The 25,510-nt window shown below is 39.5% G+C and overlaps 1 protein-coding gene across 1 annotated transcript in view; it reads left to right on the top strand.

The window, feature by feature from the left end:
• The window catches only part of LOC124792692 (structural maintenance of chromosomes protein 3), a 205,756-nt gene that overhangs the window by 161,284 nt on the left and 18,962 nt on the right, over positions 1-25,510 (top strand). The window contains exons 22-23 of the mRNA XM_047257959.1: positions 594-730; positions 4,856-5,033. Coding sequence (XP_047113915.1) covers positions 594-730; positions 4,856-5,033 — 315 coding nt within the window. The remainder of the gene's footprint in view (positions 1-593; positions 731-4,855; positions 5,034-25,510) is intronic.

Here is a 25,510-nt window from a genome sequence, read left to right as displayed (position 1 = left end):
CTGTCATCGACTGGTGAGATCATGTGACATGAGCTACGAACGGCTTACAAAAGTGCATCGAAATCTCGATTTCAATGATTCGGAAAGTAACATGAGGTGTTTGGTGGAATTCCAATGTATGCTTTCGTAATACAAAAATACGCAGCATACATGTTGCTGCACATCAAAGATATTTCCGAAACTTGTCTTTTTCCCTGAGTTTCATTTTCTAAAGTGCCTGAAAATTGTACGCCCGTGCATAAAACTATAACCATTCAAAGGGTTGATAAGGGAAAATATACTGTCATCCGGGAGAAAGTGTATTTTTAACCGGGAAAAATCCGGGAATTTTTTTTCCTTGTCCACGTATACATCCTGTTTAAGTATGTTGTTTTACAGCTCATACAACATCGATATTTTAACATTACATGCTATGAAGTATACATACCACAGACAAGCTGAAAATATCTACTTTAATGTCTTGTATGGGACATTTCTGATACACAGGAATTATGCATTTTACAATTATTTGTCCTCTCCACAAATTTTGTGCTGTTACTTAAGGTATTTTGTTTATATTATATACATGTTAAACTTTGTGTGTGTTTTTGCAGCTCTTTAAAGAAATGGAGAAAGCAAACAGCCAGCTAAAAAAATACAGCCATGTTAACAAGAAGGCTCTTGATCAGTTTATGAGTTTCTCAGATCAGAAAGAAAAATTAATGAAGCGCAAAGAAGAACTCGACAGGGGGTGAGTATCCATTTTCATATTAGGAAAAAATTATTTTTGATTCATGTGATAACATGGCTTTGATATTATAAAATGACAAATTCAGAAAAGTTCATGCTAGTTAACATTATAGTTTGCTTTGCATTTTCCCTTTGCTCTTGAAGCATCGTGAGTTCATGAATTCTTGTAAGTTTTTGTGCACATATTGCAACAGTATTTGTAATTAATACAAAATTTAAAGAAGAATGATTAAGTGGGTCTCATGTGCTGCATGAGAGAGAGAGAGAGAGAGAGACTCAGTTATTGTAGGTTACTCCCCCCAACCTCCTCACCATGTTGTATCGCTTATGTAAGTGTTTTGATGCTGTATGATAAACTATTCGAAAGTAGATTTAATAATACCCTCCCCTCATAATATAAGTATATATTAATAATATGCTCCCCTTGTAGTACAAATTTGTATTCTTGTTTGTTTTCATAAAGTGATCTCATGCAACACTAAAGCTGACTTATGTATATGGAAGCAGCTCAGTTTAAGTCCTAATCTTATCAGCTTAACGAAAGTTTTTTTGTAGTTTCTTAAAATAGCTCTTTTTGAACACTCCAACAATTCAGGAATTTTGCACTTTCAAATGTTTATATCTGCCCTCAAATTTTTATCATTATTCATCTAGTTGTTTGTTCAAATCTACTCTCAGCTGTCAATTATCTGCCTTCAATTCTTGATTTATTTCTCATAAAAACTGGTTAGTTATATTATCCTTTTGTACGATATTAACTGTATTGTTGTCCATTTGTGCACCTCACAATTTAGTGTCTGCATTCAAATTTGAATTTTTTCTTTCAGTTGTTTCTAGTGTCATTTGTATTAGCTAACCCTCTTTCATTAATAACAGTCATGTATTAATGCTATCCTGTTGGAAATAGTTCTTATGATTAATTAATTCACGCCTTGACTTGTCACTGTTAATTCAACTTGCACACTGCACATCCAATTTATGTAACCAAGGTAGACATTTGCAGTCTACATCCTTCTCCTATTGAAAATTGCTTGAAAAATTGAGGCGCTGTTGAAAATTTTAAGTTCCTTCACTATACATTGATGCTGACCGAGCTCGGGATCTGAAGAATACTGCAGTCCGCATCACCTTTGCCATCAATCTCCATGTATAACGTTCTCCCACTATGCTCTTATTCCATCATTTACCCATAATTATCACCCATCTTTCTAGTATTTAGATTTCTTCTGTTTTTTTGGAATGGTTTAATAGGAATATGATTCTGGAAAGATTCCATTAGGTAATGTTGAAACACGATTAACATAAATAGTGATCATCGTTCAAAACTAAACTATGTTAAATTCATTACAATCAACAGTCTATGATGTGCCATGTTTTTGTTGTCCATCCTTTCATAGTGTAACTATATTTAATCACAATAAACAAATACATTTACTTCCATTCTATCTGTGTTGTTAAGCACGAAAGACATATTTTCTCAACTTGGTGCATATAGGGTGTAGAGAATGGGATTACAGTCTTGTTGCTTGATTTATCTATGTTGCAGCCAAATATCATTTGAAAATAGCTTTTTGAAAAGAGAGCATCTTGAGGCAGCAATTCTATCCTATCAACTGAAAAATTTTTGTTGGGTGACAGCCGTCACTACCACATGCTGTATTTTACAGTGATTTCAGTAACTTAATATGCATTTTTTGTTTTGCTGCAAAAACAATTCAGGAGTGTAGTGAAATAACTATCAAGTAAGGTGTGTATACTGAGAAAGTGCCAGTGAATCAAAATAATGTACAAAGATTGTTTGGAGGGCAGAGAGATAGTAAAAAAAGCAAAAATTGAAATTATTCATGTAGTATGGTGCTCAGGCATGTCCTGACATGAACTTCACCACTACTCAGGAATGAATGGAATCTTTTGAAACTTTGTATAGTGCTCATCAATTTATTCTGACTGAAAGGAATATTTTGAGTGCATTTTTGACAGAGAAATTGACACCAGGCCACATTTATAATTTAAATGTGATTCTTCATTTTAACCTCGTTTGTTGGAGCAAATCTTTAGCATTGAAGCTTGATGATTTGGCTGAAATTACTCAAATCATTCATTATTTAGGATGTTGCATACATGGTGTCTGACTATTAGGACCATGAAGAAACAATGGGGGAAACTAAGGTAAGGTCTGTGTTTGTTCAAAAAATAATAAGTAACAGCAGTAGCTGTGTTTCATCACAGTGTTGTTATAACATCAGTGCAGCATCTGTACTGCTGAACTTAAAGAAAAAATCTCTATTCATGTGTAACTGCAAAACAATGAAAGGCAACAATGGCAGTGGGTAGAGTACTGGGGCACCCAAATTAATTTTGGCATGTATTTCAGTGTCGCAGATACAGGCTATGGGAAGGAACAATCCTACTGCAACCGCAGTAGATGACATGCATAGATGCTATACAGCAGCTGACCCTTATCACACCACAGTCCAGCACCATTCAAGATCATTTTTATGATTACACTGCTGCCAGCCAGCATCCTTTCTCTGAAACGGGACAGTAGAACGATTCTCTCTTAAGAATACAACAAAAAATTATACTAAATGATTTGAATGGAAATTTCAACAAAACTTTTCATAATTTTCTTAGAACTTTCTTAAATTGCACATTAGCCAACTTTTGAGCTACTACAGACTCATCAGATGGTGGGTATTTGCAGGAACTTTTTATTTCGTATCAAGTGCAACCATAACTAGTTCAGAATAACAAAATTGCATTTACAATTTGTCCTTTATTTTGTTGTTTCTGTAGGCAAATTTCTTTTTATGATTAGTTTCAATCAATATATAATGAAATTTCTTTTGTTTCCATACGAAGTTACACATCAGAATACTGATTTATCACAGTATTCTGTGTGTAATTCTGTATGGGCATGATAGATTGCACACTTAGCTATGTAGATCTGAAGCTGAACAAATACTAATTGAAACTAATTATGAAAAGGAAAGTTGCTACTTACCATATAGCAGAGATGCTGAGTCGTAGATAGGCACAACAAAAAGACTGTCACAAATAAAGCTTTCGGCCCATAAGGCCTTTGTCAAAAATACACACACGTACACACACTCGCTCACACAAACGCAACGCACACATACATGACTGCAGTCTCGGGGCAAGGCTACAGTTGCCTGAGACTGCAGTCATATCTCTGTGTGTGTGTGTGTGTGTGTGTGTGTGTGTGTGTGTGTGTGTGTGTCGTCTGTTTTTGACAAAGACAGTTTCATATAAAGGACTGACAACTTCTAATCCTATCTCCTTTTGGAAACAAAAGATGGAAAAAATGTTTGTGTGAAAAGAATGTATTGTCCTTCAATATAAAAAATATTGTCACTGAAAAAGGCTGTGTTTCATTGCACCATTTCGTAGGGAAAAAAAGACTATTCTTTCATATGCAGTAAGCAGACTTAGTTCTGTGCAGTAGTGCCTGGTACACAAAATTCAGAAAAACTGAAAATGCACGATATCAGCCAGTCAAACAGCATCCTAGCCCAGTCCTCGAAGTGTTAACGTGCAATAGAGAGTTCACATTGCAGGCATGTAATTGTTTTATCACTTTTGTATTCACCTCTGCTCCTAGTTTCAGACATTCTGTTCCATAAAAAGTTGCTGTAAATACCTACTATATGATAATGGGCCTGCAGTAGCTTGAAAGCTGGTTCATGAGAAAATGAAAAGTTTTAGAAAAAGTTTAAGGTGACTGCTCTCATTTTTCAAGCACACTGCCCATTGCCCCTGATTTTATCACAGCCACCATGTTCAACATCTAGAATGATTTAGACAAAAAGAAGCATGCAATTATTGCTTCTGATTGTATCATAAAGCATTTGTTATAATATGTAACGTTAAATCAGAGTAAACCATAACTTTTTCTACTACTTTTGATTATCTGACCACTTCCAGTGATATATGACTGCAACATAGATAAATCAAGCAACAAGACTGTAATCCCATTCTCTACACCCTATATGCACCAAGTTGTGAAAACATGTCAGTGTCGGTAGAAACTAGGTTGTACAGTAGTTTCATATTATCTGAACAAACATTTTGCTTTGTTAGTGTAAAATTATTGTTTATATTTCAGAGATGAAAAAATTAAGGAACTCATGTCAGTTTTGGAGCAACGTAAATATGAAGCTATAGAGTTCACATTCAAGCAGGTATCAAAATACTTCAGTGAAGTGTTTCAGAAGCTTGTACCAGGTGGTCACGCCCAGCTCGTAATGAAGAAGAATGATGATGAAACTGGAGGACCACAAGAAGTAAGTTTCTGATGATGTTTGGTTACTTGTTCCAATAGTGAAAAGTCAGGTGTGTGTGTGTGTGTGTGTGTGTGTGTGTGTGTGTTGGGGCTAATGGGCACTCAACATCGAGGTTATCAGCGCCCAAAAGTCAAATATGTTGTATATAGTGAATGTGGAGTGTATTGGCAAGTATTCAACATTTGCTGTGCTTCGATATGAGGATCCATTTGTGTCCAGTGGCTCTTCAAAGAGTAATTCATTTAGTTTGCTGTTCTCTACACTTAAAAAAAAGCCTCTATGGCTTTATGACATAAGATTACATTTCGAGGTAAATTCACATATATTCAGTGATGTACGTATAAAAGCAGTAATAAATGGTTTATCTGGCCCAGATTTAAATGCTGACCAGTTAGGTTCAGATCATAGAAAGAAGGTATCACAGAAACATAAACAGTGACTCAACACAGCATGTAGACAAATAATAAGAAGCAGTGTGTGTTGCTGGAAAATTTAACTCTTTCTTAAACGTATTTCTACAGCACTTTGAATCTTGTTTTCACCTAAAACAAACCTGTGTAAAACTGCACAGACCAGGCTAAATTTAAGAGTTGAAACTCCAATACCACCAGTATTCTAATATCCTCTCATCTGTTATTAATACTGTAAAAAATGCAAGGTCTCCCATTATCCTCAAAACAGGTAGGTCCCTTTCATCTTAGGGTCTGAGTGACATGCCCTGCCTTCAAACCTTCCCCCAGTCTTGAATAAGCTGTAGTAACACCATCTATAAAATTGCAGAGGCAAACAACCTCTGTTAACAGACCCATTTCACTCTCTCCAGGCTTTTCAAATGTTTCTGAGAAATTAGCCTATGGTAGCACACTGACTCATTTTTCTGAACCCAACTAGTAGGCTTTCACTTTGCCTTCCGTAAAATATTCTCCATAAAGGGAGCCATACAAGATGTAGCCAGTGAAGTTTTTGGCATAACTAAGCAAGAAAAACTATCCAGTTGGTACGTTCTGTGACCTTGTCAAAACCTATTACTGTGTGTACTACAAAATTTTACTTGGCAAATTAAAATGTCTTGGTATCCCTCTGACATGGATGGAGTCTTTGCTGGACAGACTATGTTGCAGGAATGAAACTAACATCATAGTGGGGGAATGTAACATGTGGGGATCCCTAAAGAATCAGTACTGGATGTGGTCTTGTTCTTAACCAAAATAAATTATCTTTCAAGTACATTAGAGAATAAACTATAATGTTTGCTGATGACAGTCATCGTAATCAAGGAACCAGTTTGAAACTTAGCCTTACCTACCACACACAGCTCAACTGATTGCTGAACAGGCGTACAGCTGGTTCTCACCAGACAATGTAAGTCTTAATCATACAAAGAAATAACAACAAGCGAGAATGACCTTTTCTTACCAGAAGTGGACATTAATGGCAGTATACTATACGAAACACTGTGTGTAAAATTTATGTGAGGCCCAACAGGATAATAAGTTAAAATATTGTCAACACTCGGATAAACTTACGTGTACTTAACAAATGGTACACTTTTCAGATAATGATGTTTCATTAGTAAGTAAACAACAAGATACACAACTGATGCGACATGTAGTACTATAGTCTCCTTTTTTATTGCTACATAATGCGTATCTGGTGACCCACACATCAATGTTGTGCTGTGGCAGGACCACTGGAGAGTGCAGTCTTCCCAACATTGATTGTTTGCAACATTGCCGATGGATATGTGTGGAGTAATCTGCGAACTGAGGTTGCTACGCCACACCCATACAAGGAAAAGAGAAAAAAAAAATGTTTTTACTGACTTGGACTAAGAATGTCTGCTGGCTCGAAACAGAACCTCACTTTTCATTTCTGCGTTCCTGTTGTGGTTGGATAACAGTGGATTGGCTGGTGTTTCAAGGTGACTGCTGGATCTGGACAGGTAGTGTCTGGTCAATTTCCAGACGAGCGACACTGTGCTGGATGACATGGGAATGCTGTCAGCTGTAAGGTGGCAGATGTTCTGCATCTTGTGATGGCCAGCATTTCGGCGGCATCTTCCACACTCAGATAAGCTGGCTTGCACTGATCGATGGCACTACTGCTTCCACTACTCCTTTATTGTGGAGATAGAGTGTTCTATCATTTTGTCCTGTAACTGATTGTGGGTCTTGGTAGAGCAGCTCCAGTGCTCTACATGTTTATTTATTTATTTATTGTTCCGTGGGACCAAATTAAGGAGAAGTCTCCATGGTCATGGAACAAGTCAATACATGAAATTATAACACGATATTAGAAACAGATAAAATGAAACATAAAAAAACATATTCAGGTGACATGGATGCTGAAAGAGGATGAACGGAGGACCCAGTACCAGACACTGAACAGGAAGAAGCTGCCAAAGGAAGATCAGAGAACAGTGGAAGAAGAATGGGGAGATTTTAAGAGGGCCCTAGTTGAGGCAGCTGAGATTGTGTGCGGAAGAACTAGCACAAAGAGGAGAAGTAAGGAAACCCCATGGTGGAACAACATATGTAAAGAGGCAGTACTTCGAAAGAACAAAGCCTTCAGAGAATGGTTCCAGACCCGAACAGAGGAAGCTAGGGTAAAATATAAGGAAAGCAAGAAAGCGGCACAGACCATAGTAAGGGCGGAGAAGAAGAAGTGGATGGAAAAATGGACAAGAATGTTAGAAGAGGACAGTGAAGGGAACAAAAAAGTACTTTACACCATGGTAAGAAATAAGAGGAAAGACAGAAGCGAGTGCCTGAGGATCATGGATAATAATGGAAGAGTTGTGGAGGAAATGCATGAGCTCAAAAAGATTTGGAAGGAGTGCTTTGAAGATCTGTTGAATGCCGCCAAGCGGGTAACTAACAGCGATGGAGAGCCTAAGGCAGCAGACGATGATAATAGTGGGGAAATTGATGATCTAACTTGGAATGAAGTGGAAGAAGCCATAAAGAGGATGAAAGCGGGCAAGGCACCAGGTTGGGACGAAGTAACAGTGGATATGATACAAGCAGCAGGAGAAGTAGGAACCCAGTGGCTATACAGAGTGCTGAGGGTGGTGTGGAAGGAGAACAGAATTCCTGAGGATTGGAAGAAAGGAATTATAGTCCCGATCTTCAAGAAAGGGGATAAAAGGAGATGTGAGAACTACAGAGGAATCACCCTGCTATGCCACTGTGGAAAAATCTATGAAAAGATCCTGGAGAAGAGAATAAGAAGCAGTATTGAAAGTAGACTGCAAGAGGAGCAGTACGGTTTCAGACCGGGAAGATCAACAACGGACCTCATATTTGCGGTAAGGCAACTGCAGGAAAGGCACTATGAGTACGGGAAGGACTTAATCATGGCCTTTTTAGATATTGAGAAGGCGTATGACAGTATCTGTAGGGACAAGCTCTGGGATGTGCTGAACGCAAAAGGGATAGATGAAGAGATAACACGAAAAGTCAGAAAAATGTATGAGGGAAGTGAGAGTTGTGTGAAAGTGGGGAGGGAACGTACTGCATGGTTCAAGCTGGAAAATGGGCTACGACAGGGAAGTGCACTTTCGCCTTTATTGTTTATTATTGTTATGGATGAAATCCTACAGCAAGTGTCAGATGCAATTGGAGATCATAAAATGAAAGCAGTGCTTTTTGCCGATGACCTGATGTTATGGGGAAATTGCGAGAAGGAGGTGCAAGAGCAGTTAGATGCATGGGAGGCAACGGCAGCACAATATGGAATGCATTTCTCTGCAAAGAAAAGTGAAATAATTGTCACAACAAGGAAGACGAATAGGCCAAATGTGGATATAACTTGTGGAGGGGAAAAACTACAAGTGGTAGAGAACTTCAAGTACCTGGGAAGCGTGATTGAAAGTAAGGGGGGAAACACATTGGAAATAAATGAAAGGTGCAGAAAAGCAGGGCAATTCTACAAATGCATTAGGGGGCTTATTTGGAGCAAGGAGGTGCCACAAAAATCCAAGGGAATTAATACCGAACCTACTTTGTCCCCATATTGGCATACGGAAGTGAGACATGGGTAATGCACAAAAGCGACAAAAGTAGAATACAGGCTAGTGAAATGAAGTTCCAGAGGAGCAGGTTGGGTGTAACAAGACGAGACAGATTGTGAAATGTGTATGTGAGGGAAAGACTAAAGGAGGAACCTGTACAGGACAGGATAGAAAAATCAAGACTGTAGTGGTATGGACGCATGAAGAGAATGGATGAGGGAAGAATTCCAAAGAGGATGTTTGATCTGCAACTGGAGGGGAAGAGGCCCAGAGGAAGACCAAGAGATAGATGGGTGAAGGGAGTGAAGGAATGTGTGACGAGAAGAGGAGAGAACTGGACGAAGGTGGAAGAGGGGGAATGGTGGAAAGACAGAACACGATGGAGAGGCTTGTGTTCCCGACAGACCCAGCCAGTGGCTGGAAACTGTCCAAGATGATGATGATGATTCAGGTGACAAGTCGTAAGTTTAAATAAAGAAAATCAACAATGTAACACTGGAATTTGCATAATTTTTTAGCTCTTCCAAGAGCTCCTCGACAGAATAGAAGGAGTGAGCCATGAGGAAACGCTTCAGTTTAGACTTAAAAGAGTTAGGGCTTCTGCTAAGATTTTTGAGTTCTTGTGGTAGCTTATTGAAAATGGATGCAGCAGAATACTGCACTCCTTTCTGCACAAAAGTCAAGGGAGTGCATTCCACATGCAGATTGGATTTGTGCCTAGTATTAACTGAGAGAAAGCTGCTAAGTCTTGGGAATAGGCTAATATTGCTAACAACAAACGACATTAAAGAAAATATATACTGTGAGGGCAATGTCAGAATTCCCAGACTATTGAATAGGGGTCGACAAGAGGTTCTCGAACTTACACCACATATAGCTCGAACAGCCCGTTTTTGAGCCAAAAATACCCTTTTCGAATCTGAAGAATTACCCCAAAAAATAATACCATACGACATAAATGTATGAAAATATGCGAAGTAGACTACTTTTCGTGTTGAACTGTTACTTATTTCAGATACTGTTCTAATGGTAAATAAAGCAGCATTTAGTTTCTGAACAAGATCTTGGGCATGGACTTTCCACAACAGCTTACTATCTATCCGAACGCCTAGGAACTTGAACTGTTCCGTCTCACTTATAATATGCCCATTCTGTCTGATAAAAATATCGGTTCTTGTTGAATTGTGAGTTAGAAACAGTAAAAACTGAGTCTTACTGTGATTTAGCATCAAATTACTTTCCACAAGCCACATTCTTATTTCATGAACTACATTATTTGATACTGTTTCAATATTACATACAAGATCCTTCGCTACCAAGCTGGTGTTATCAGCAAACAGAAATATTTTTGAATCACCTGTAATACTAGAAGGCATATCATTTATATAAATAAGAAACGGCAGTGGCCCCAGCACTGACCCTTAGGGAACGCCCCACTTAACAGTGCCCCATTGGGACTGAACATCACTACCACTCTCAATATTGCGGAGAATTACCTTCTGCTTTCTGTTCTTAAAGTAAGAGGCAAACCAATTGTAAGCTACTCCCCTTACTCCATAATGGTCCAACTTCTGCAGTAATTTTTTGTGGTCAACACAGTCAAAAACCTTCGTTAAATCAAAGAAAACACCTAGCGTTCGCAACCTTTTATTTAATCCGTCCAAAACCTCACAGGGAAAAGAGAATATAGCATTTTCAGTTGTTAAACCATTTCTAAAACCAAACTGAACATTTGACAGCAAATTATGTGAATTTAAATGCTCCAGCAACCTTGTATATACAACCTTCTCGATAACTTTAGCAAACACCGATGGCATAGAAATAGGTCTAAAATTGTCAACATTATCAATGTCTCCCTTTTTGTAAAGTGGCTTCACTACCGAGTACTTTAATCGGGTCAGGAAACCGAGCACTCCTAAAGGAAAAGCTACAGATATGGATAAGTACTGGGCTAACATACATAGAACAATACTTCAGTATTCTGCTAGATACCCCGTCATATCCATGAGAGTCCTTGGTCTTTAGTGATTTAATTATTATCTCAATCTCCCTCTTGTCAGTATCATGGAAGAGCATTTCAGGTAACAGTCTCGGAACACTTTTTTCTAAGAGCGCTATATGGTTCCCTGTTGGGACTAGGTTTCTATTTAGTTCACCTGCTATATTCCGAAAGTGATTATTAAATACTGTGCATATATGCGACTTATCAGTATCACGGACATTCCCACTACGCACTGATTCTATATCCTCGACCTGTCTCTGCAGACCAGCCACTTCCTTTACGATGTTGGAGGAAAGCAAGCTCCGTTGTTTCCAGATCTTTGAAAACAAAGGTAGCCTGTTTTCTGTTGTGTTGTTCTGCTCGGTCACATGGCCTCCATTTGCTTCCAAAGTTCTGTGAGGAAATTTGAGTAGGGAACAGGGGGCAAGGTTGTTCCTTGAAAAACTCTCCTGTTAGACACAGAGGCTCACCATACATCATTTCGTTTGGTGATGTCTTTGAAGGTCTTCTTTTAATGCACTGTGCAAACCCAACAGCCCTACCAGGAGGATGTCAATCCACAAGTCTGTCACACAGCACATTATAGCTGCCTTCAAGGAATGGTGTAGGCACTCCATAATGCCGTTTACTGTTGTGTGATACGATGATGTCCTTGTCAGGTGTATCCCGTACAGCTGTGTCACTGCACAAAAGATTTCTGCCTCCCACTGTGTACCCCAGTCAGAAGTCACTTTCTGGAGACAATCAAAATATGAAATCCAACCAGTGATGAAGGCACGCACCTTGTCCTCGGCAGGTTTGTGTTTCCAGTGGTAATACCTTTGGCCACTTGGTGTACCTGTCAAGCACCACGAGGCAGTACCAGTAGCTATGTCCAACTGGAAGAGGTCCTACCAAGTCCAGGTGTGTGTGTGTGTGTGTGTGTGTGTGTGTGTGTGAAAAAATTGAGCCTTTAGAATGTCAAGAACTTCCGAGTGGAGCTCGTACATGCCGTGTTACTTTCCACACGGGCAGGCAGTGCATGTCTTGAGTCCATATATGGCAGTCCTGGTTACCGGGTCACACAAAATGCTGTGGATGTCTTTTTGAGTCCACGCAGAGAATTGAAAACCTGTCGTCGTTGAACCATAAAATTTAAACTTTCAAAATCGTTTCTTAAAGAATTTACTTTATTTACTGGTGATTCATCAAGAACATTGACACATTTAATCACACTAGATGAGTGTGGAAGTAGTTGCCAGGAAGTAACTGATGGAAAATTACCTTTAACAAATGTGAATTTATTCCTAAAAGCTTTTTCAAAACAGATTTAAAATTATAAGCAGAAAGCACACTTGAAATATCAAGTCACAGTTTAACAAATGTGAATTTTATTCCTAAAGCCTTTTCAAAACAGATTTAAAATTATAAGCAGAAAGCACACTCGAAATATCGAGTCACAGTTTCACAAATGTAAATTTTATTCCTAAAGCCTTTCCAAAGCAGATTTAAAATTATAAGCGGAAAAGCACACTCGAAATATCAAGTCACAATTTAACAAATGTGGATTTTATTCCTAAAAGCCTTTTTAAAACATTTAAAATTATAAGCAAAAACACCCTCGAAATATCAAGCTACAGTTTTATTTAGAGGCAAGAACAATATTAACAGTAGGAGCCTTCGGGCTGAGAAGCTTGCCTGCTCCCTTTCAACATGGCTGTAGTCATGACCGCTCACAACAACCTCTGAAAGAGTACACTGGTGCAAATCTGCAACACACCAGATTACTTTAAACAAAAATTTTAACAACTCATACAAACATGTAAACTATGCACCCCGTAAGAGGAATGGAAATGGTACAACCCTCAAATTATTTGCCACCAAAAGTGAATTTTTTTTTAAAAAAGGCCTCTTACGGTGGAACGGTGGCAAGCTTATAACCTAAAATGACTATCCATGAAATGCAGACTTATATAAAATGTACAACATGCTCTACCTTACACATGTACCACCCCCCAAGATGATAAGCAAGGTAGAAACATATTTCAAGAATTCGGCCTTTAAGCAATAAATTCGTTAACACCGAATCCGACAAACATGACAGAGGCAGCTATTAACGTATGGCAGACCGACATACAGACCGGCAGACGCTAACTGCCTAACAAATGGGACGAGAGACTGACCAAGAAAACAAATAGAATTTAACAAGTAAATGAAACAACATATCACAAATCACTTAACTTCTAAAACTGCGATGTCTGGCAAAGACGTGGCGCAGGACCCCCAAAAGACTGTCCCGAACCGTCTGCTGCCAGCCGCTTCAACGGATGCAGGAAAGCGCGCCGGTCTTACGGCGTCGCAGCTCGCACCGGGCAGACTGATGTCATAGGTTGGCTCCTTCTGCTCTCATATCGGCCACAAAGCCACTACCCCTTGCTATACGGCGCGGCCCACTGGACTGCCGTGGTGACCTCACATGCGCCGACACTCAAGACAGACAAGTCATCTTGTGTCCTAGTGCGTGACCGATCAACCGATCGATCCAACCGCCAATGCCCATTGCCTAAACAAACTTGAGCAGACTGGCGGCCTATCACATACTAGCACTCCAGACGACAAACAGACACTGACTGCCGCACAAATGCAAATGAGAGACGGACCAGCAACCGGTGACGAGTTACTGACCCAGACTCACTCCGCCTGACCAACTGACTAGACTCACCGAGACCGACAGACTCCCCCCTCCCCCTCCAGACTCACTGCCTCAGACTTACAGACTGACCCACACTGACCGACCCAGACTAACTTGGCTGACCAGACTCACAGACTCACCCAGGCTGACTAACTGACCAGACTCACCCAGGCTGACAGACTGCCCTGGCTGACCAACTGCCTCTGACTTACTTCCCCTAGCGAGCTTATCATGCCTCTTAAATGCACGTGAACAGGCAACCTTTCCCCTTTTCCACCAGAGGGAGACACCAAAGCTGCGATTGCCACAGCGGTGCCACCGCCAGAAACAGAAGGCAACTGCTTTACACTACACGCTGCGCCAAGCTCTTTGAAACAGCAAATTTTACTACGGCTCAGTTGTAGAAGGGCAGATACATGTGGCTGCTGTCACTCGTCTGACAGGCTTCAAATGCTGCCTGCAGATCATCAATCCAAGTGACAGTTTTGGTGCCATATAATTTGGGGCAAGTGAGGAATAGCATGGAGTAGCACCTGGGCTGCATCAGCTCAGGGTAAAAAACGATGGTAAAAGTTTTATGAGGCCCAGGTAGCAAAGCACTTCACACAATGTTTTTGGAGCCGCATAAGCTGTAAGTGTGGTGATGTGCTCAGCTGGTAGATAAGTATTGGTAGCATAAACCCAAGGTCCAAGGAATGTCACTTCATTAACACCAATAGTACAGTTCACTGGATTGATGAGTAGTCATCAAACCTTTGGAAAACTATGCATACCCCCCCGTTTACTCGAATCTAAGCCGCACTCGAATCTAAGCCGCACCTGAAAAATTAAGACTCGAAATCAAGAAAAAAAAATTTTCCCGAATCTAAGCCGCACCTGAAATTTGAGACTCGAAATTCAAGGGGAGAGAAAAGTTTTGGCCGCACCTCCAAATCGAAACAAAGTTGGTCCATTGTAATATGAGACACAATTTAGGTCGAATGAATGACGATACAGCTACAGTAGGCTCGAGTCGTAAGCTTAGCAGTTAAGCTTTACTAGGTAGCCATTGCTATGCGTCACGCGCTCCGTCCGTACATATACGTGTACCTTTCCTTTTTCACGTGCTTCGTCTGATTTGAATTAATTGCTTATTTTGCTTTGATCTGGTAAGTGCCGTTCTGTTTGTTATAGGTGTTTGCGTCACTCTAAGCTGAAAATGCATTACTGTACTGTGTCATGAATTGTTTGTCGCATTCTGATAATGAGTGTTTACGGCCTGTCCCTGCTCGCGGCATGGCTTGTTTTCGTGCGCGCTACCGCCGCTTACAATTAAAAAAAAGAGGAATTGTTTCATTAGCAAAACAATGGCAAGAGACTGCTATTTGTTGTTACTTACACTGCTGCTTACTTTGATAATGATCAACAAGAACCAAATAATATATTGCTTTTGATAGAAGACGTTCTGAACGAGAGTTTAGCGAAAATTTTTCTCTGTTTGAAAATCTTTGCAGACGCCTCTTTAGTACATTACATTCTGCACAGAAATTAGTCATCTTAGATTTAAAAATCTAGTCAATTGTCGTGCTTCATTTCTGCCTGTATCACTATTAGGCATAAGAATAATACGAATATAAACATGACATGACATGACATGTATATTCTTCCACGTTTGCTGTTGTCTCACCCTAGTTTCGTAGTTTATTCGGCAGATAGGATTTAAATGAGATAGCAGCAAACACGAAAGAATATACGGCAAAATGTTTATATTCTTATTATTCTTATGGCGAAGAGAATACTGTATGTGATTCACAATTCATAAAAGTTCCTATTAGCAACCATCTCTTCTCACAGGTAGGAATAAATTCAGAACGTAGTGTTGGCCATATTGACAAACATCCCAAACAGTCTTGCCAGTCGGATTTTCGTACTACATTGAAATGCTGCTACATTCGAAGATGAACGATACGGAATTTGTATTTACTTCGTTGGATAATGTATAAAATGCAGTGGTCGAAACTCAGGGCGGAGAAGAAGGCTTGTCTTCCACCCTTTTTTTTTAATTTATTTACTGACGCGGAGATTTTGGCGCTAGTATTTATCTTTGTGCTGCAAAGCATGCCTATGCAGCGCTACATATAATCGACGGCAGAAGTCATTTGTGGCGGCACCTACCAACATTTTTCAGAACTTCCGCTTACTTTGCACTCGATTCTAAGCCGCAGGCGGTTTTTTGGATTACAAAAACCGGAAAAAAAATGCGGCTTAGATTCGAGTAAATACGGTAGGTGTCTTTCATGTTCTGCTGAGGATGATGGTATGACCACCACATTATCAATGTATACAAAGCAGGAGTCCAGTTCCCACAAAACTTTATCGACAGAGTGCTGAAAAGTCTGTGGTGCATTCCACAAGCCATACAACATGTATGAGAATTCAAACACTCCAAAGGACGTAGTTATTGCAGTTTTATGGATGTCATCTGTTGCAACTGGTGTTTGGTTGTAGCTTTCATTTTGTCCAACGTCGAGAAAATTATGTGCCCCACCAGTTGGTAAACAAAATCTCCAGGCACAGGGATGGCAGTTATCACTGAAACAACTGATTTTCAGTTAATTGGTTTTTTTCGTAGCTCGTCCACCGTTCGCTGCTTTCTTGATAAGTTTTAAATGGTTAAATACTACAAAAAAATCACCAGTATTCACCTACTGATTTTAATTTTTTGGAACTCTGCCCAAAAATCATTTTGTAATCAGGGATAGTAGCTTTACTTGGGCATTATGAGTTGTCAATGCTGAAGGTTGAATAACTGTTTTTCATGTGGATTTGTCCATTTTCAAGTAGACCAAGGTGTATTATGTACACACAGGCAGCAGATCAGCTACTTAATATTTCTATTGTATACTATGTATGAATAGTTGTTAAGTTGTTAATTTATTACTGTTACCATAATTGCCTTCCTCTTTTATTATTTCATAGAAATTGCAGACAAATCTGTAATCTTTTAGAGTACACCAAGTATTACACTTCATTACTATGTCACTTCGTAAATATTTCCAGACTGGGGTGATGCCACTCTGATATACAAATTATGTCCAGTGACAACATTGAGAAATTATCATACAGACAAGAAGGGGCAAGTCTTGCACACTGCCTGTACTCTTGTACCATCTAATAGGCCGCACCACATGGGAACATATAAATGGTTTGTTTTATACCAGGTGTAGGGTAGAGGCCCAATTGCTTTTTGATGACAGTGCTGAGCCTGCTTGGATTATTGCTTTCGCGATGCATAGTTTATGGGGAGGGACAGCCATCTGGGCTTGAGAAAGCAGAACTGGACATGGTCCTGATGTGATTCTCTGTTGAGTGGTGAGGCAATGACGGCACTCCAGCAGGTCACATGACTGAGGGGAACTCATTTAGCAAGCACGCCTGTGGCAGTGGCATGTCAAATAAGTGTACTGACAGGTAGCTGCACTGTGTGGGTGGCAAGCACATGACCCTATCTGGAATGGAAGCATTCCTTACATCCAGGATGAGGTCATAGAAGGACTGGAAATCCAGCCCAATTATATCACAGGTCAGGTCTCTGACTGTAAAACACCACTTGAATGTCCTTCGTAAACCAATGGTCAACTATAAAGTCACAAATTCATATGTAGCTGTGAGTGAACCATTTGCAGCTGACAAGTCATAATTTGCCCATGGTCACAGTTGCCTTATCAGGTACTTTGGAGCTACACATTCGTCCAAGCCAGGATTCACAAGAAATTGCACCCTAATGGTCCTGTCTGTTACCCGCAAACATAGCAATAGTTGCCTGCGCGCCAGTCATGGCAGACTTGCCCACTGGGCATGGGAAGCTGCTGTTCACATTTCCCACCCAAGAACATGGCGATCTGCATCTGCTTGCCCTGTTGCTGAAACAATGGTGGTAAAAACACTAGTTCTGGTCCAGCGAAGGCTACATTGTCTGTGTGAGGGCATGCGGTTTCATTGTTTGTAAACACGAAGGGATACGACCCACCATGTCAACTCATCAAGAAACCAGGTGATGTCATCAAGTCTGTCTGTGGCAGGTATTGTAGTAATCACTTGCAGAGTCGCAGCCTCAGTTAGTGTGTCCATGATCTCAACCACCTAGCTCAAGTTCATTTTTTGTTAGCGAGAGCAGGTTGCAATGCACCACTGGCAAGAGAGACATCCGTGTGGATTGTAGGAGTGGGTCTGGGGTGTCTGGTCCGGCCAAGGTGTGGAGGTGTCGTAGGAGCTGTGACAGCTTCCTATTGCCAATTTACTTCCTGTGTAACAATTGTTTTAAGCATTATGTGTTTGAGAGGAAAAGGTGCCGAATGAGCTTGCCATTTAATAACTTGTACTTTCATGAGGCAGGTGGGTTTGCGATTACATGGCTAACCTGGTTGGTAGAGCATCTGTCAAATAGAACAGCCACATGTGCATATTTTGCGGAGTCTTGTGTCGACCAGATGGTGACTAAATGGCTTCTGATATACGTGAACTAAAATGATGGTCAATCCATCCAGAGGGCTGGTGCTTTGAATGCCACGTGGTTCACTTGCACTGCTGGAAACAGTCCCTGGGGGTGGCGGCAGGCTTGTGGCTGGAGGCAGGTACAAGCTTGTCTGCACTCAGCGTGCAGGTAGAACAGGTACTGGCCAGTGGCAGTGGCGGGGGGGGGGGGGGGGGGGGGGGCATGGTGCCTGGTCATAGTTTCCTAGCCAACAACTGTTGTCGTAGCACGGTAGGTGGTCCCTCTGCTTCCACCTATGTTTGTAGCTGCTTCTCATGTCACTGTTGGCAACATAGCCATCTCTTCCATGTGCTTCTGCTGCTAATCACACAGTAGCTGCTGTTACTGTTGTATCTTTATTGCTGGTGCTGTAACTGTTCCATGATACATCGACATCACCATTTTGTGGGTACTTAATAAATGGTACACTTCACTTCAAGACAGTGACATTTTAGTTCTCAGCTCTTCTTATTGTCGCGCTTCTTATTGTTATGTAACATGAGTCCGGGAACCGCACACACACACACTAATGTTTTGCACTGCGGCAGATCGAGGTGTACCGACTGCTGGAGAGCACGGTCTTCCCAACGTTGGTTGTTCACAACCTTGCCATTGGGTAGGTGTGGAATGACCAGCGAGTTGAGGTCACTTGAAACTTAATCAAGAACTCCGACTCAGTATGTTTTGCCCTTAGAAGTACCTCTTACTGTGCTGACCAAAAGATAAAAGACGAGGGTGTTGGCTTATTTTGCTTATTTACAGTTCACGTTAATGGAATTATTTTCTATTTTGCATATTTCTGCTCCATGTTGTCTTATGGAATTATTTTCTGGGGTAATACACTTAAAAGTGAAGAAAGCATTTATTCAGTAGAAGCAAGCTCCAAGCATATTGTATCAAGTCCCTTTAAGCATCTGAAAAGCCTTACACTCACTTCCCAATAAGTTTACCCTTTAATTACTTTTGATTTCCATAGCAAAAATCAATTTCAACAGAATTGTGATTTGCATAATCAAAGTACAAGACAAAAATTATTTTTGTTGAGGGTTACAGTGGAGTTGTGTGTTTTGGTGCAAAGGTATTCAATACGCCCACACCTAAAGTGAGAAATTGAGATTACTTACCAGTTGAAAACAAGATTAAAAATGTACCTTACTAACCACTCATTCTACAAATTATGTGAATATTTAGAGTCAGTGATTTCTGTTGGCTACATGGGAAGTTTATATTATAATATAAAAACAATAATAGTTTATATATGGAAATAATGACATTAATTTTTTGGCGTGTCTTACAAGCTCAGTAAGCTGACCCATGCCTTTAAACGGGTAAAGAATCTTTTCATATTAATTCCACATAAACGAAATAGTCTTTCTCTTGTTGTAGAGTTATGCTTACCAATTAATAATACTATGTCCAATTGCCGTATACACCCACAAAATCTTGACCGTGTTTGTCGTTACTTTTGTAATCGGATCTTCGTAGTAACTCCGAAGTATGCAGGTGAGCTTCTTGGGTTTTTATATATTGCAACACTATTTGGGATGATGATTCAAACAATTTTTCACTGGTGAAATAATACTATATTCTTCCTTCTACGTGCATAAAAACTACAGACTTTTTACTTATTCGCATAACCAAACTAGCTACCACCGTTTACGCTGTAAAATAATGTGTGTCTACCTTCGTTCATTAACACAGAGCAAGTCCTTTCTCTTAATGAGGAACAGGAAAAACATTTATCTTTTTTAACATTTGAAAATCAGAAATACATGATGGTAGGCACAGGCTCTATGCTGGGCTACCGCTTCACATTTTGTCTGTGCCTTTGAAGAAAACAAAAACATAAAAGCAAGAAATACTAAAGGTACATCATAAGTTGAAATGTTCAGTGCGGAGCTGCATGACAAGTAGTAGGGTACTGTAAAAAAGCCTCTTTGTTTACAGATGTTGTAAACTATTTTCTGATTGGCCGTTCTAATCAATTAAATTGCAAGATTAGATTAGATTCGATTCAGTTTTCGTTCCATAGATCGAAAGAATGAGATGCATCTCGTGGATGTGGAACATTTTAATACCCAGATCATTCGTCAAGAGATTGTCAAAATAGGCCAATACAATGCGGTAAACTGGAACAGCTGATATTTGCAGAATTAACACGTCAGAATGAAACACGTATGCACTATTAATAAATTTATCATACACAACATACCTAATCTTGACTGTTGTGACCAAGTGCTGTCAAAACTGAAATCTAACAGATATTTTTACTGAAGCTGGCTTAACACTCTGTTAATATATTCATATACAGGGTGTTACAAAAAGGTACGGCCAAACTTTCAGGAAACATTCCTCACACACAAATAAAGAAAAGATGTTATGTGGAAATGTGTCCGGAAATGCTTAATTTCCATGTTAGAGCTCATTTTAGTTTGTTCTTCCACCTTTGCTCAATGGAGCATGTTATTATGATTTCATACGGGATACTCTACCTGTGCTGCTAGAACATGTGCCTTTACAAGTATGACACAACATGTGGTTCATACATGATGGAGCTCCTGCACATTTCAGTCGAAGTGTTCGTATGCTTCTCAACAACAGATTCGGTGACCAATGGATTGGGGGAGGCGGACCAATTCCATGGCCTCCACGCTCTCCTGACCTCAACCCTCTTGACTTTCATTTATGGGGGCATTTGAAAGCTCTTGTCTGTGCAACCCCAGTACCAAATGTAGCGACTCTTCGTGCTCGTATTGTGGACGGCTGTGATACAATACGCCATTCTCCAGGGCTGCATCAGCCCATCAGGGATTCCATGCGACGGAGGTTGGATGCATGTATCCTCGCTAACGGAGGACATTTTGAACATTTCCTGTAACAAAGTGTTTGAAGTCACGCTGATACGTTCTGTTGCTGTGTGTTTCCATTCCATGAGTAATGTGATTTGAAGAGAAGTAATAAAATGAGCTCTAACATGGAAAGTAAGTGTTTCCGGACACATGTCCACATAACATATTTTCTTTCTTTGTGTGTGAGGAATGTTTCCTGACAGTTTGGCTGTACCTTTTTGTAACACCCTGTATATAGTAGAAGGAGTTGCTTATCAAAAAGTCTTTCAAACTCTGTTTAAACTGTGCTTTATCTGGAACCAAGTTTTTAATTATTGCTGGCAATTTATTGAAAATGTGTGTTCCTGAATATTGGACCCCTTTTTGGATGAAGGTAAGTGATTTTATGTCTTTATGTAGATTGTTCTTATCCCTAATATTGATACTATGTATTTAGCTATTGGTTGGAAATACAGATGTATTACTTGCAACAAATTTCATTAAGGAATAAATATACTGAGAAGCAGTAGTTAGAATACAAAGTTCCTTGAACAGGTTTCTACATGATGATCTTGAATTTACACTGCAAATGATTCTTACCACGCGCTTCTGCACTCTAGAAACTTTTGCTCGGTTTGATGAGTTGCCCCAGAATATGATCCCATATGCCATAATAGAATGAACGTAAGCAAAGTATGCAAGTTTTTTAATATTTATATCTACTAAGTCTGACATCATTCTTACTGCAAATACAGACTTGTTTAGGCACTTAAGCAGTTCTGTGGTATGCCCTTCCCAACTAAATTTATTACCAAGTTGTAATCCCAGAAATTTAACACTGTCAACCTCTTCGATCTGCACGTCTTCATATGTTACACTCGCTGCTGGAAGGAAATCTCTTACAGGTTCTGAACTGCATATAGTGTGTCTTCTCAAAGTTTAACGATAGTGAATTAGCTTTAAACCTTTTATTAATGTCAGTGAAAATTTGATTAGCAGCTATTTATAAATCTGTACTTGACTTGCTACTTGGAACCTTGAGGAACACCACGTGTAATTAATTCCCAGTCAGATGAAGACTGACTGCTTACTGCAAAGGTATTTCACAACGACACTTTTTGTTTCCTGTTAGATAGATAAGACTCAAACCATTTCATAGCATTGCCAGTGACACCATAATATTCTAATTTACTTAAGAGAATGCTGTGGTTCACATAGTCAAAGGCTTTTGACAGGTCACAGAAAATGTCAGTAGCATTTAATGTATTATCTAATGAATTAGGCTTATTCTCACTGTAAGTGTAAATAGCTTTCTCTGTATCAGAACCCTTAAGAAATCCAAACTGTGACTTGGACAATATATTATTTGCAGTCAGATGCTTAAGGAGATGCTTGAACACAACCTTTTCAAATATTTTTGGGAAAGCCGGCAAAAGTGAAATTGGTTGATAGTGTGATGGTATCTCTTTATCCCCCTTCTTGTAAAGAGGCGTAACTTCAGCTTATTTTAGCCGTTCTGGAAATGTTCTGCTGATAAGAGATTGATTACACAAAGTTCTTAAGATAGAACTCAACTTGCATGAGCACTCTTTGATTAACTTCATTGATATGTTATCATACCCACTGGAATACTTAGATTTTAAGGATTTTATGATGGATGTTACTTATGTGGGAAACATGAGTGTCATTTCCATTTTACTGAAGTTATTTTGATAGACTGGCCTCAGATACTCCATTGCACTGTTCACCGAACCTGATAACCCTAAGCTGACAGTAACAGAAATTAAGTACTTGTTTAAGAGGTTTGCAACACTGCGTGTACTTGTTACCAAAGTCTCATTTATTTTTATAGCCATCTGTTCCTCTTCCTTTTTGGCCCCACCTGTCTCTATCTTCACTATATCCCATACAGTTTTTACTTTGTTGCCTGATGTAATTATCTTTTTCTCATAATAAAGCTACTTCGATTTCTGGATTACTTGCTTCAATATGTTGCTGTATTCTTTGTAATGCATTACAATTCCAACATCAGAGCTGTTCCTAGATAGTAAATACAGTTTCCTTTTTGTCCCACATGATGTCTTTATTCCTTGTGTAATCCACGGTTCATTTTTTGACTTCTGTGTGATTTGAGTCACCCTTAGGGGAAAACAGTTTTGGAAAATGGAGGTAACTTTATTAATGAATGCTTTATATTTTCCATTTGAGTCAGAAGTATTGCTCTGTGAGCAATTTCCTGAATTTCTCAATTTTTTGAATTTTTCCATTTTTTACTTACTTGTTACCCTCCTGTACTCATATTTAATAGATTTTTTTTATCCTGACAAGTTTCAACATTTAACACAAAATGCTGGATGTCATGATCAGATAGCCCATTTACTATTGGTTTTGTGATATGACTTTTTTTCCATAGATTTGTCTACAAAGATATTATCAATAGCAGTCTCAGAGCATTTACGTATCCTAGTAGCAAAGTTCACAGTAGGAACTAAATTGAATTACTGACTGCAATAATTGTTCATTGACAGAGCTTTTCAATAAATCCACATTAAAATCACCAGCAACCAATGTTTCCTTGTTCTTTACCATGAGAAGGGATACCAGAGCTTTCACATTTTTTATGAAGAGCTTAAAATTTCCTGAAGGTGATCTGTGTATACCTACTATTATAAACGACTTATAACTACTTCTACTACAGCTTCTGAATGCTGCTCTGAGCAAAATTTATTAATATCAATATTCTTGAAATCAGGACAGTTTCTGACAAATATGGCAACTCTATTCTCCATATTATTTCTACAGAAGTAAGAAGCTGACTTGAATCCTGTAACATTTAACATAGCTATACCAGTGGTCACATGATGTTCAGAGAGGCAGATTATATCAACTGGTTTGCTCAACTCTAATTCTTCAGCAGAAATAAGCAACTCATGAAGTTTACCCCTTAGTCCTGGGATATTCTGATGCAATAACGATAACTGATTTTGTGCACTGGCTGGATTTACAACTGGCTGAACCTAATTTTCCTGCCAATTTTTGAGTATATCTAGTTTCAATCAGAGGCTGCTTGCATGAATTGTGTACATTAAAATGTGCTTTCTGTCTACCTGTTTTATCAATGTGAAGGTCATTTTCAGCATGTCTCTGAACATCTTTTGTTTCTGCCCTCCCTACCCTAAAAAAACTGCTGATCTGTCATACGTGACCCCTGGTACTTTACCACTTGTGACAGTGTCCCCCTTAAGTTATTTGCTATTGCCCAGACTGTTTTCCCTTCCCTTTCCTGTTGAGGTGAAGGCCATGCCTAGTATAGTGCCACATGCTGCTAGAGTCAACAGGAACCACACTGATATGAGACCCCATATCTGATCCAAGCAGCATTTCCACCTCTAAATTTACTCTCCTAACAGAAGAGTTTAATTGAGGCCGGTCATGGCACCTCAGAACAGACGCAAGCCCAACACTAGTATGTCTCGTTGCTGAAGCTATCTTTACCATGACTCTCTCAATTGAATAATTAGGGTTTCTATCTATGCTGTTGCCCGCCCCATCCACTATTACCACAGTGTCTTCCTTTGTGAAGTCTTTGCAAAGTGAACCTACATCCTCTATCACCTGACCCAGACTTGCACTAGGTTTAAAAAAACTTGTGACCTGGTAACCTGACCATAGTTTGTCCTGCAACAGTTGGCCAACACCTCTACCATGTGAACTACCTAACAACAAAACTTTCTTCTCCTTCAAAAATTTTTCTAGCTTCTTACTTTTGAAACACTTTTTGAAAGTTTGTTGTGTCCTGTCTACTCCTACAACTATTTGTGGCTCATCAGTTTCCAACTGCGAAAACAGATCGAACCTGTTTTCAACATTCAAAACCACACTGTCTGAGAACATCGTACTTCTATTTCTTCTATAACCTGTTGTCACTTCCCACCTCTCTTTTTCTCTTCTCCCCCCTAAACCTTTCCAGATCTTGTTTCGCTTTATCTAGTTCTGCCTGAAGGGCAGCAATCCTCTCCTCCTGTTCCACTATCTTCCTATCTCTACAGCAAATCCTACACAACCAATGAGCCTTGTTTATTTCCCCAATTCCCACGCCTCTACAGTCACACACATGGAAGGAACTGCAACAACCCTCACACCACACCCCGAAACTAACAATCCTACGGCAAGTCGTACACTTGTCACACATGGTAAACAAATTTTAGCTTTAGTCTGATTTAAAACAAGAATAACTTCATAGACTGCTCAGTTAATATATTGCATTTCTTAGAATGTTTAGGCCTAAAGCTTGAGTACTAATTCAAAACTTCTGGAGAAACAAAAATGATATAACCTGTATTGTTTATGTGATGAAACAAAAAGCACACTATAAAATTTTCATTTATTTTGGAACTTTTCACTTTGGCTGCTTACTAGAGAATCAAACGGGTAGCATAGTGTATAACAAT

Source organism: Schistocerca piceifrons, chromosome 1 (assembly GCF_021461385.2).
Source record: "Schistocerca piceifrons isolate TAMUIC-IGC-003096 chromosome 1, iqSchPice1.1, whole genome shotgun sequence".
Lineage (NCBI taxonomy): Eukaryota > Metazoa > Arthropoda > Insecta > Orthoptera > Acrididae > Schistocerca > Schistocerca piceifrons.
The sequence above is the reverse complement of the archived record's forward strand: the minus strand, read 5'-3'. Positions and strand labels throughout refer to the sequence as shown.